At 72.7% G+C, this 13,200-nt stretch overlaps 1 protein-coding gene across 1 annotated transcript in view; it reads right to left on the bottom strand.

Moving 5' to 3' along the window:
• Nucleotides 1–6: 6 nt before the first annotated feature.
• Nucleotides 7–13,200, bottom strand: part of LOC102455999 (receptor-type tyrosine-protein phosphatase F-like) — a gene marked incomplete at its 3' end in the record, with an annotated part of 547,172 nt that continues 533,978 nt past the window's right edge. The window contains exons 22-24 of the mRNA XM_075917250.1: nucleotides 12,491–12,606; nucleotides 7,605–7,637; nucleotides 7–221 (exon numbers count right to left, since the gene is read on the bottom strand). Coding sequence (XP_075773365.1) covers nucleotides 7–221; nucleotides 7,605–7,637; nucleotides 12,491–12,606 — 364 coding nt within the window. The remainder of the gene's footprint in view (nucleotides 222–7,604; nucleotides 7,638–12,490; nucleotides 12,607–13,200) is intronic.

The raw sequence follows: 13,200 nt of genomic DNA, 5'->3' as shown, positions 1-13,200 counted from the left end.
GCGAGAGGGGGCAGTGGGGGGCGGGTGCCTGGCTCCCAGGCGAGAGGGGGGGGAGTGGGGGGCAGGTGCCTGGGGAGCCCTAAGCCCTGTGCTGAGTGTCCTGCCCCTCCTGTGGCCGCTCACCTCGTACTCCTGGGAGAACCTCAGCCCGTCGTTGGCCTTCAGCCGGTCGATGTTGTCGGCGAGATCCGTCACGGGGATGGGCGGGTGGTCGCGCATACCTTGCAGGAGGCGGGAGTCACGTCTCTGGCCCCGGCCGGCGCCACGCCAGCCACCAAGGGGCGTGTGCGCGGCCGCAGGGACACGTGAGCATGGTGGCGCGGCGGGATGGGCACGCGGCATGCGGCGCGCGGGGACACGGCGGTGCGGGATGGGCATGGCTAGTGAACATGCTGCGCGGCGGGGCTGTGGGCACAGGCCAGTGCCACCCGCTAACAGCTCAGCCGGGCTCCCCTCGGCCCGAGGTTGAACACACTGAGTCACTGGGGGGGCAGGCTCCTCACCCCCCGGACCACGGGGCACCCAGAGGGGCTGAGAGCCCCTGCCTGGCCAGTCCTCGCACGCGCCCCAGCTGCTATTTACCCAGCCATGTGGGCTGGCAGATTCCTGGCCCCGGGCCCCCCCCATCTCACACCTGCAGGGGGAGCCCCCTCTGCAAAGCTGGGCCCTGGGGCGCTCCCCAGCGCTTGACACAGGCCGGAGACCCCCCCGGCCAGGCTGCAGCCACCGGGGGGGGGCAGGAGTCCCAGAGCGCTGGCAGGCCACGCTGCAGCAGGCCGGGAGCACTGGCGCTCCACGGGACCTGGGGGGCATCCTGCCTGGAACGGGGCCCCACAGCAGCACCCACATGTGCCCCCTGCTCTGCACAGCGCCGGACACAACCACCGCCCAGGGAGGCCGACAAGGCTCCGGCAGGCCCCTGCCAGGGAGACAGAGACCCCCAACCCAGACCGGGCTGTGGGCTGCAAAGCCCTTAGTGCTGCCCCGGGGGGCCATTCCCAGCTCCCCCTGCTCCCGCGGGCGCCTGTACTCGGCCCCCGCCCCGCCCAGCGAGCACAGACACTGACGCTCCCCCCTGCTCCCGCGGGCGCCTGTACTCGGCCCCCGCCCCGCCCAGCGAGCACAGACACTGACGCTCCCCCCTGCTCCCGCGGGCGCCTGTACTCGGCCCCCGCCCCGCCCAGCGAGCACAGACACTGACGCTCCCCCCTGCTCCCGCGGGCGCCTGTACTCGGCCCCCGCCCCGCCCAGCGAGCACAGACACTGACGCTCCCCCCTGCTCCCCAGGCGCCTGTACTCGGCCCCCGCCCCGCCCAGCGAGCACAGACACTGACGCTCCCCCCTGCTCCCCGAGCGCCTGTACTCGGCCCCCGCCCCGCCCAGCGAGCACAGACACTGACGCTCCCCCTGCTCCCAGGCGCCTGTACTCGGCCCCCGCCCCGCCCTGCGAGCACAGACACTGACGCTACCCCCTGCTCCCGCGGGCGCCTGTACTCGGCCCCCGCCCGCCCTGCGAGCACAGACACTGACGCTCCCCCCTGCTCCCGCGGGCGCCTGTACTCGGCCCCCGCCCCGCCCTGCGAGCACAGACACTGACGCTACCCCCTGCTCCCGCGGGCGCCTGTACTCGGCCCCCGCCCCGCCCAGCGAGCACAGACACTGACGCTCCCCCCTGCTCCCGTGGGCGCCTGTACTCGGCCCCCGCCCCGCCCAGCGAGCACAGACACTGACGCTCCCCCCTGCTCCGCGGGCGCCTGTACTCGGCCCCCGCCCCCGCCCAGCGAGCACAGACACTGACGCTCCCCCCTGCTCCCCGAGCGCCTGTACTCGGCCCCCGCCCCGCCCAGCGAGCACAGACACTGACGCTCCCCCCTGCTCCCCAGGCGCCTGTACTCGGCCCCCGCCCCGCCCAGCGAGCACAGACACTGACGCTCCCCTCTGCTCCCCGGGCGCCTGTACTCGGCCCCCGCCCCGCCCAGCGAGCACAGACACTGACGCTCCCCCCTGCTCCCGCGGGCGCCTGTACTCGGCCCCCGCCCCGCCCTGCGAGCACAGACACTGACGCTCCCCCCTGCTCCCGCGGGCGCCTGTACTCGGCCCCCGCCCCGCCCTGCGAGCACAGACACTGACGCTCCCCCCTGCTCCCGCGGGCGCCTGTACTCGGCCCCCGCCCCGCCCAGCGAGCACAGACACTGACGCTCCCCCCTGCTCCCGCGGGCGCCTGTACTCGGCCCCCGCCCCGCCCAGCGAGCACAGACACTGACGCTCCCCCCTGCTCCCGCGGGCGCCTGTACTCGGCCCCCGCCCCGCCCTGCGAGCACAGACACTGACGCTCCCCCCTGCTCCCGCGGGCGCCTGTACTCGGCCCCCGCCCCGCCCTGCGAGCACAGACACTGACGCTCCCCCCTGCTCCCGCGGGCGCCTGTACTCGGCCCCCGCCCCGCCCTGCGAGCACAGACACTGACGCTCCCCCCTGCTCCCGTGGGCGCCTGTACTCGGCCCCGCCCCGCCCTGCGAGCACAGACACTGACGCTCCCCCCTGCTCCCGTGGGCGCCTGTACTCGGCCCCCGCCCCCGCCCTGCGAGCACAGACACTGACGCTCACCCCCCTGCTCCCGTGGGCGCCTGTACTCGGCCCCCGCCCCGCCCTGCGAGCACAGACACTGACGCTCCCCCCTGCTCCCGTGGGCGCCTGTACTCGGCCCCCGCCCCGCCCTGCGAGCACAGACACTGACGCTCCCCCCTGCTCCCGCGGGCGCCTGTACTCGGCCCCCGCCCCGCCCTGCGAGCACAGACACTGACGCTCCCCCCTGCTCCCGTGGGCGCCTGTACTCGGCCCCCGCCCCGCCCTGCGAGCACAGACACTGACGCTCCCCCCTGCTCCCGCGGGCGCCTGTACTCGGCCCCCGCCCCGCCCTGCGAGCACAGACACTGACGCTCCCCCCTGCTCCCCGGGCGCCTGTACTCGGCCCCCGCCCCGCCCAGCGAGCACAGATACTGACGCTCCCCCCTGCTCCCGTGGGCGCCTGTACTCGGCCCCCGCCCCGCCCCGCGAGCACAGACACTGACGCTCCCCCCTGCTCCCGTGGGCGCCTGTACTCGGCCCCCGCCCCGCCCCGCGAGCACAGACACTGACGCTCCCCCCTGCTCCCGTGGGCGCCTGTACTCGGCCCCCGCCCCGCCCCGCGAGCACAGACACTGACGCTCCCCCCTGCTCCCCAGGCGCCTGTACTCGGCCCCCGCCCCGCCCTGCGAGCACAGACACTGACGCTCCCCCCTGCTCCCCAGGCGCCTGTACTCGGCCCCCGCCCCGCCCTGCGAGCACAGACACTGACGCTCCCCCCTGCTCCCGTGGGCGCCTGTACTCGGCCCCCGCCCCGCCCAGCGAGCACAGACACTGACGCTCCCCCCTGCTCCCCAGGCGCCTGTACTCGGCCCCCGCCCCGCCCAGCGAGCACAGACACTGACGCTCCCCCCTGCTCCCGTGGGCGCCTGTACTCGGCCCCCGCCCCGCCCAGCGAGCACAGACACTGACGCTCCCCCCTGCTCCCGTGGGCGCCTGTACTCGGCCCCCGCCCCGCCCTGCGAGCACAGACACTGACGCCCCCCCCCTGCTCCCCAGGCGCCTGTACTCGGCCCCCGCCCCGCGAGCACACACACTGACGCTCCCCCCTGCTCCCGTGGGCGCCTGTACTCGGCCCCGCCCAGCGAGCACAGACACTGACGCTACCCCCTGCTCCCCGGTCGCCTGTACTCGGCCCCCGCCCCGCCCAACGAGCACAGACACTGACGCTACCCCCTGCTCCCCGGTCGCCTGTACTCGGCCCCCGCCCCGCCCAACGAGCACAGACACTGACGCTACCCCCTGCTCCCCGGGCGCCTGTACTCGGCCCCCGCCCCGCCCTGCGAGCACACACACTGACGCTCCCCCCGCTCTCCGGGCGCCTGTACTCGGGCCCCGCCCCGCCCTGCGAGCACAGACACTGACGCTCCCCCCGCTCCCCGGGCGCCTGTACTCGGCCCCCGCCCAGCGAGCACAGACACTGACGCTCCCCGCTGCTCCCCGGGCGCCTGTACTCGGCCCCCGCCCCGCGAGCACACACACTGACGCTCCCCCCTGCTCCCGTGGGCGCCTGTACTCGGCCCCGGCCCCGCCCAGCGAGCACAGACACTGACGCTACCCCCTGCTCCCCGGGCGCCTGTACTCGGCCCCCGCCCCGCCCAACGAGCACAGACACTAACGCTACCCCCTGCTCCCCGGGCGCCTGTACTCGGCCCCCACCCCGCTTCCGAGCACACACACTGACGCTCCCCCCGCTCCCCGGGCGCCTGTACTCGGCCCCCGCCCAGCGAGCACAGACACTGACGCTCCCCGCTGCTCCCCGGGCGCCTGTACTCGCCCCCCCGCCCCGCGAGCACACACACTGACGCTCCCCCCTGCTCCCGTGGGCGCCTGTACTCGGCCCCGGCCCCGCCCAGCGAGCACAGACACTGACGCTACCCCCTGCTCCCCGGGCGCCTGTACTCGGCCCCCGCCCCGCCCAACGAGCACAGACACTGACGCTACCCCCTGCTCCCCGGGCGCCTGTACTCGGCCCCCACCCCGCTTCCGAGCACACACACTGACGCTCCCCCCGCTCCCCGGGCGCTTGTACTCGGGCCCCGCCCCGCCCTGCGAGCACAGACACTGACACTCCCCCCGCTCCTCGGGCGCCTGTACTCGGCCCCCGCCCAGCGAGCACAGACACTGACGCTCCCCGCTGCTCCCCGGGCGCCTGTACTGGCCCCCCCGCCCCGCGAGCACACACACTGACGCTCCCCCCTGCTCCCGTGGGCGCCTGTACTCGGCCCCGGCCCCGCCCAGCAAGCACAGACACTGACGCTCCCCCCGCTCCCCGGTCGCCTGTACTCGGCCCCCGCCCCGCCCAACGAGCACAGACACTGACGCTACCCCCTGCTCCCCGGGCGCCTGTACTCGGCCCCCGCCCCGCCCTGCGAGCACACACACTGACGCTCCCCCCGCTCTCCGGGCGCCTGTACTCGGGCCCCGCCCCGCCCTGCGAGCACAGACACTGACGCTCCCCCCGCTCCCCGGGCGCCTGTACTCGGCCCCCGCCCAGCGAGCACAGACACTGACGCTCCCCGCTGCTCCCCGGGCGCCTGTACTCGGCCCCCGCCCCGCGAGCACACACACTGACGCTACCCCCTGCTCCCCGGGCGCCTGTACTCGGCCCCCGCCCCGCCCAACGAGCACAGACACTAACGCTACCCCCTGCTCCCCGGGCGCCTGTACTCGGCCCCCACCCCGCTTCCGAGCACACACACTGACGCTCCCCCCGCTCCCCGGGCGCCTGTACTCGGCCCCCGCCCAGCGAGCACAGACACTGACGCTCCCCGCTGCTCCCCGGGCGCCTGTACTCGCCCCCCCGCCCCGCGAGCACACACACTGACGCTCCCCCCTGCTCCCGTGGGCGCCTGTACTCGGCCCCGGCCCCGCCCAGCGAGCACAGACACTGACGCTACCCCCTGCTCCCCGGGCGCCTGTACTCGGCCCCCGCCCCGCCCAACGAGCACAGACACTGACGCTACCCCCTGCTCCCCGGGCGCCTGTACTCGGCCCCCACCCCGCTTCCGAGCACACACACTGACGCTCCCCCCGCTCCCCGGGCGCTTGTACTCGGGCCCCGCCCCGCCCTGCGAGCACAGACACTGACACTCCCCCCGCTCCTCGGGCGCCTGTACTGGCCCCCCCGCCCCGCGAGCACACACACTGACGCTCCCCCCTGCTCCCGCGGGCGCCTGTACTCGGCCCCCGCCCAGCGAGCACAGACACTGACGCTCCCCCCTGCTCCCGTGGGCGCCTGTACTCGGCCCCCGCCCCGCCCAGCGAGCACAGACACTGACGCTCCCCCCTGCTCCCCGGGCGCCTGTACTCGGCCCCCGCCCCGCCCTGCGAGCACACACACTGACGCTCCCCCCGCTCTCCGGGCGCCTGTACTCGGGCCCCGCCCCGCCCTGCGAGCACAGACACTGACGCTCCCCCCGCTCCCCGGGCGCCTGTACTCGGCCCCCGCCCAGCGAGCACAGACACTGACGCTCCCCGCTGCTCCCCGGGCGCCTGTACTCGGCCCCCGCCCCGCGAGCACACACACTGACGCTCCCCCCTGCTCCCGTGGGCGCCTGTACTCGGCCCCGGCCCCGCCCAGCGAGCACAGACACTGACGCTACCCCCTGCTCCCCGGGCGCCTGTACTCGGCCCCCGCCCCGCCCAACGAGCACAGACACTGACGCTACCCCCTGCTCCCTGGGCGCCTGTACTCGGCCCCCACCCCGCTTCCGAGCACACACACTGACGCTCCCCCCGCTCCCCGGGCGCCTGTACTCGGCCCCCGCCCAGCGAGCACAGACACTGACGCTCCCCGCTGCTCCCCGGGCGCCTGTACTCGCCCCCCCGCCCCGCGAGCACACACACTGACGCTCCCCCCTGCTCCCGTGGGCGCCTGTACTCGGCCCCGGCCCCGCCCAGCGAGCACAGACACTGACGCTACCCCCTGCTCCCCGGGCGCCTGTACTCGGCCCCCGCCCCGCCCAACGAGCACAGACACTGATGCTACCCCCTGCTCCCCGGGCGCCTGTACTCGGCCCCCACCCCGCTTCCGAGCACACACACTGACGCTCCCCCCGCTCCCCGGGCGCTTGTACTCGGGCCCCGCCCCGCCCTGCGAGCACAGACACTGACACTCCCCCCGCTCCTCGGGCGCCTGTACTCGGCCCCCGCCCAGCGAGCACAGACACTGACGCTCCCCGCTGCTCCCCGGGCGCCTGTACTGGCCCCCCCGCCCCGCGAGCACACACACTGACGCTCCCCCCTGCTCCCGTGGGCGCCTGTACTCGGCCCCGGCCCCGCCCAGCAAGCACAGACACTGACGCTCCCCCCGCTCCCCGGGCGCCTGTACTCTGGCCCCGCCCTGCCCTGTGAGCGGACACACTCCCCCCCTGCTCCCCGGGCGCCTGTACTCGGCCCCCGCCCCGCCCAGCGAGCACACACACTGAGGCTCCCCCCGCTCCCCGGGCGCCTGTACTCGGGCCCCGCCCCGCCCAGCGAGCACAGACACTGACGCTATCTGTGGTGGACCCGGTATGAGGCACAGCGGTGCCGGGCCGGTGGGGTGCTGAGCTGGGCCGTGTCCCCGCGGGTGGGGAGCCATTGCGGACTAGCTCTGTGAGCAGGCAGGCCCTGACTGGCGCCCCTGCCCTCGGCGTGTCCCCCGGGAGCTCCCCGCGGAGGGAGTGTGTTCAACCTCTGGGCCCAGGAGAGCCCGTGCGCTTGGCCTCAGGGAACGGCTGTCGCCCGTGGCCCCAGACAGCTCCCCGGCTCCGCGCTGCGGCTGTTCGCCGTCGGCCGGGAGGCCTCCTGGGAGCTCGAGGCCCGGCGCCCGGCAGCCCCCGCTGAGCTGCTGGCTGGGCCCAGGAATCACGCCAGCAAGTGAGACTCGGCCACTCTCTGCCGTGAGGGAGGGAGGCCGCCGAGGGCGCCGGGACAGAACGACAGAGACCAGAGGGGAGAGAAGCAAAGACTCAGCACAGGCGGCGTGAGAACTAACTTGAGACACTCGGGCAACTGAGGCCACTGGCACCTGCAGAGAGACAAACGGGGCAGAACAGAGAAGCCGTTAGCCAGCGCGGCAGGACGGGGCGCGGGGGAGGGGCGGAGCTGGCAGCAGGAAAGCGAGGCCGGGCCCATGCCGGAGCAGCGGGGAGGCTCTGAGCCCCACCCGGCGCACTGCACTGCCGCGGGGTGCAAGCCGCTCCGCGTGGGGCATCGAACGACACAGGCCCACCCCTCCCCTCCCCTCCCCGCCGCGGGCCCCGTGCCGGCCCGGAGGCCGAGCAGGGGGAGACGCTTCCTGGCGCCGGAGAACACGGCAGGGTCAGGGCTGCAGCCAGGCCCAGGCAAAGGGGCCCCCTGACACCTCGCTCTCCCCTCGGCAGCCGCGCCGCGGCCAACACCCCGTGAGAGCCCGGCTCTGGGGCGGCCCCTTGCGGTGCCAGGGCGGGATACTCAGTGCCCAGGCAGACGGGCGACGCGCTGGGCGAGGCTCCCCGGCCTCTGCCAGCCAGCCTGTCCGGTCCCGCCCAGCACGCGGCTGATCTGGGGGCGCAGGCGCCGTTTGCACCCACTCAGCTCAGAGCCCGTCAACGCCCCCTTCGTGAGCGCACTCGCCTGCTTCTAGCCAGCGGGACCACAGGGCCGGTGCGCTGGGTGGGGCAGCTGCGGGGACAGAGCCGTGGCTGGAGAGCCGGGCTGGGTGTCCCCTCCAGCTGTCCCACGAGGGCGCTTACCCCCCGGGTGCCCTGCTGCTGCGGGGTGGGAGGCGCGGGCTGGCTGGCCCCCTCCTTGGCCAGCGCTGCCCCTTTCTGCAGCCTGTGGCAGAAGCACGTCTGACCTTGGGCGAGCCCAGGGCAGGGCCTGCGAACCCATCCAGGGCCCTACACAAATCCCCGACCGACCCCCGGCTGCTGCTCGCAGGGCAGGGAGCTGTTGCCCGGACACCAGCGTGTGCCCAGGACACAAGCGGCTGTCGCCTCCGGAGCTGTTTGCCCTGCGGCTGCATCCGACCTGCCTCCAGGCCCGTGCTGGCAAAGCCTGGCCCCGAGGGCTCGGCCAGCGAAAACCCATCTTGCCGCAGAGGCGCTGCCTGATTTCCCACTGTGCGCGGCAGCGCACTCACCGCCCTCTCCCACCCAATCTGGGCCACGCGCCTGGCCGGCTACACCCTGCCTGTCGCCGGCCCCGGCCCTGCCCCCCGCTGCACTGCTCCGCAGCAGCAACGAGAACAAGGTGTGCTGACGGCTCGGCCCAGGGAGCAGCGAAGCCGGGATGCAGGGCTGAACTGAACGCAGCAGCAACGAGAACCCTCCGGCCCGGAGCCAGCAGCAACGAGAACCCTCCGGCCCGGAGCCAGCAGCAACGAGAACCCTCCGGCCCCGAGCCAGCAGCTACGAGAACCCTCCGGCCCCGAGCCAGCAGCTACGTCCCCGAGCCAGCAGCAACGAGAACCCTCCGGCCCGGAGCCAGCAGCAACGAGAACCCTCCGTCCCTGAGCCAGCAGCAACGAGAACCCTCCGGCCCCGAGCCAGCAGCTACGTCCCCGAGCCAGCAGCAACGAGAACCCTCCGGCCCCGAGCCAGCAGCAACGAGAACCCTCCGGCCCCGAGCCAGCAGCTACGAGAACCCTCCGGCCCCGAGCCAGCAGCTACGTCCCCGAGCCAGCAGCAACGAGAACCCTCCGGCCCGGAGCCAGCAGCAACGAGAACCCTCCGGCCCGGAGCCAGCAGCAACGAGAACCCTCCGGCCCGGAGCCAGCAGCAACGAGAACCCTCCGGCCCGGAGCCAGCAGCAACGAGAACCCTCCGGCCCCGAGCCAGCAGCTACGAGAACCCTCCGGCCCCGAGCCAGCAGCTACGTCCCCGAGCCAGCAGCTACGAGAACCCTCCAGCCCCGAGCCAACAGCAACGAGAACCCTCCGGCCCGGAGCCAACAGCAACGAGAACCCTCCGGCCCCGAGCCAGCAGCAACGAGAACCCTCCGGCCCGGACCAGCAGCAACGAGAACCCTCCGGCCCGGAGCCAGCAGCTACGAGAACCCTCCGGCCCCGAGCCAGCAGCTACGAGAACCCTCCGGCCCCGAGCCAGCAGCAACGAGAACCCTCCGGCCCCGAGCCAGCAGCAACGAGAACCCTCCGGCCCGGACCAGCAGCAACGAGAACCCTCCGGCCCGGAGCCAGCAGCTACGAGAACCCTCCGGCCCCGAGCCAGCAGCTACGAGAACCCTCCAGCCCCGAGCCAGCAGCAACGAGAACCCTCCGGCCCGGAGCCAGCAGCAACGAGAACCCTCCGGCCCCGAGCCAGCAGCAACGAGAACGCTCCGTCCCCGAGCAAGCAGCAACGAGAACCCTCCGGCCCCGAGCCAGCAGCTACGAGAACCCTCCGGCCCCGAGCCAGCAGCAACGAGAACCCTCCGGCCCGGACCAGCAGCAACGAGAACCCTCCGGCCCGGAGCCAGCAGCTACGAGAACCCTCCGGCCCCGAGCCAGCAGCTACGAGAACCCTCCGGCCCCGAGCCAGCAGCAACGAGAACCCTCCGGCCCGGAGCCAGCAGCAACGAGAACCCTCCGGCCCCGAGCCAGCAGCAACGAGAACGCTCCGTCCCCGAGCAAGCAGCAACGAGAACCCTCCGGCCCCGAGCCAGCAGCTACGAGAACCCTCCGGCCCCGAGCCAGCAGCTACGAGAACCCTCCGTCCCCGAGCTAGCAGCTACGAGAACCCTCCGGCCCGGAGCCAGCAGCAACGAGAACCCTCCGGCCCGGACCAGCAGCAACGAGAACCCTCCGGCCCCGAGCCAGCAGCTACGAGAACCCTCCGTCCCTGAGCCAGCAGCAACGAGAACCCTCCGGCCCCGAGCCAGCAGCTACAAGAACCCTCCGGCCCCGAGCCAGCAGCAACGAGAACCCTCCGGCCCGGAGCCAGCAGCAACGAGAACCCTCCGGCCCGGACCAGCAGCAACGAGAACCCTCCGGCCCGGAGCCAGCAGCTACGAGAACCCTCCGGCCCCGAGCCAGCAGCTACGAGAACCCTCCTGCCCCGAGCCAGCAGCAACGAGAACCCTCCGGCCCGGAGCCAGCAGCAACGAGAACGCTCCGTCCCCGAGCAAGCAGCAACGAGAACCCTCCGGCCCCGAGCCAGCAGCTACGAGAACCCTCCGGCCCCGAGCCAGCAGCAACGAGAACCCTCCGGCCCGGACCAGCAGCAACGAGAACCCTCCGGCCCGGAGCCAGCAGCTACGAGAACCCTCCGGCCCGGAGCCAGCAGCAACGAGAACCCTCCGGCCCCGAGCCAGCAGCTATGAGAACCCTCCGGCCCGGAGCCAGCAGCAACGAGAACCCTCCGGCCCCGAGCCAGCAGCTACGAGAACCCTCCGGCCCCGAGCCAGCAGCTACGAGAAGCCTCCGGCCTGGAGCCAGCAGCTATGAGAACCCTCCGGCCCCGAGCCAGCAGCAACGAGAACCCTCCGGCCCGGAGCCAGCAGCAATGAGAACCCTCCGGCCCCGAGCCAGCAGCTACGAGAAGCCTCCGGCCCCGAGCCAGCAGCTACGAGAACCCTCCGGCCTGGAGCCAGCAGCTATGAGAACCCTCCGGCCCCGAGCCAGCAGCAACGAGAACCCTCCGGCCCGGAGCCAGCAGCAACGAGAACCCTCCGGCCCCGAGCCAGCAGCTACGAGAAGCCTCCGGCCCCGAGCCAGCAGCTACGAGAACCCTCCGGCCTGGAGCCAGCAGCTATGAGAACCCTCCGGCCCCGAGCCAGCAGCAACGAGAACCCTCCGGCCCGGAGCCAGCAGCAACGAGAACCCTCCGGCCCCGAGCCAGCAGCTACGAGAAGCCTCCGGCCCCGAGCCAGCAGCTACGAGAACCCTCCGGCCTGGAGCCAGCAGCTATGAGAACCCTCCGGCCCCGAGCCAGCAGCAACGAGAACGCTTCCACCCAGGGTGTGTCTAGGCTACAGGGTTTTGTTGATAAAAGTGGCCTTTTGCCGACAAAACTATCCCTGCGTCTACACTGCCGCCGAGTTCTGTGGACGTAACGTGGCCAGAACTCAGCAGCGTTGTCGCCGGCGGGAAAGCTCATTCTGCCCTTTGTCCACAGAGTTCTGTCGCCAGGAGGCGTTATCGCACACACGCGGCCCTTTGCGTCCACACTGCCATGTCAACAGCACGGCTGCTTTGCCTACAGACCTGGCTGGCGTCCAGATGCTTTGTCGACAGTATCTGTTGACAAAGGCTCTATGGACAACAGCCTGTCGTCGGGACGTACCCCGAGCCAGCAGCAGGGACGCTCCCACCCAGAGCCTATTACAGCAACAGCTCCTGTGACACACGACACTCCAGTTCACCCAGCTTATGATTAGACTTGAAGCAGCAGCCTTCTAGAGAGCGCATCAGGCTCACGGCAGACCCGGCGCTTTCAGAGACTCGTGGGCTACGAAGCAGCAGCGGCAGGTTTCTCGGCACTGCCTGATACACCTGCTCCGGTCCCAGGCCAGGGCAGGCCCGACGTGCCTTGCTCTCCAGCGGGGCCTGGCAGCAGCTCCCGGCTCACGAGCAGAGCGGCAGGGGCGTCCTCGAGGCACTTCCGGGAGCTCAGTGCAGGCTGGGCCCTGCGGCAGGCCGCACGCTCCCTTCCCGTTAGCCAGACTGAGCCTCATCGGCCAGGCCAGGCCAGGCCAACCAACGGCCCCCAGCAGCTCCGAGCGGAAAATCCTCAGGCCTCCAGCCCGAGCCCCGGCAGGTCTGACGCACCAGGCCCTGCAGGCCTGCGACATGGCTGGGGAGCGGCGTGCCAGCTCCAGGGGCTCCGCAGAGCAGCCGCGGGCCTGAGGGCGACGGGCGCTGCCGAACCGCAGGCCGCACGGGGGCAGCAGCCAGCACCCTACCTGGGGTCTGGTAATTGAGGCGCCTCATCTCGACGGGGTCGGAGGAGTGGGCCAGCAGGGAGTCCTTGAGGCCGATGGAGTGCTCGTCCTTGGACGAGGGGGAGTTGGCTCTTTTCCTAGGGAAGGAAGAGCCACACGTGAGCGAGGACACGCAGGCCCCACAGGCCGGGGGCTGAACGCAGCGAGGGGTAAATCCGCCCCTTCCCATCCTGGCCCCCTGAAAGCCAAACCATGGAGGAGCAACCCCTGCCGGGCCCGCTGCAGCCCACAGGCCGCGTGGGGCGGGGCAGGCGCTGGGCTCTCACTGTGGGAGGCCGGGCAGGACACCCGGCTCCGAGGGGCCCTGGACGTGTCGCTGGCCTCAGGCACAGGGCAGGGGGGGCAGCAGGGGCCTGGCCCACGAGTGCTCCGGACAGGCATTCGCAGGAGCAAGGAAGAGGAAGCAAAACCCCCTTGCTGCTTACTTTCCCTAGGAACTACTTCCTGGAGCGGAAGGATACTGGCCCTTCGCCCAGTAGAGAGAACGGAAACGAGGAGAAGCCCCGCGTCACGGTGTAAGGGCTCCGCGGTGTGTGGCAGCGGGCCCCTTGCGGGCGTCTTGAATGGCTGACTGCACCCATGGGAGGACAGCTCTGCCCGGCTACCCAGCCTCCAACGGCCCCTGCCCGGCTCCCGACGGCCCCTGCCCGGCTCCCGACGGCCCCTGCCCG

The sequence above is a fragment of the Pelodiscus sinensis genome, unplaced genomic scaffold (genome assembly GCF_049634645.1).
Source record: "Pelodiscus sinensis isolate JC-2024 unplaced genomic scaffold, ASM4963464v1 ctg74, whole genome shotgun sequence".
NCBI lineage: Eukaryota > Metazoa > Chordata > Testudines > Trionychidae > Pelodiscus > Pelodiscus sinensis.
This window is presented reverse-complemented; position numbering and strand designations above follow the sequence as displayed.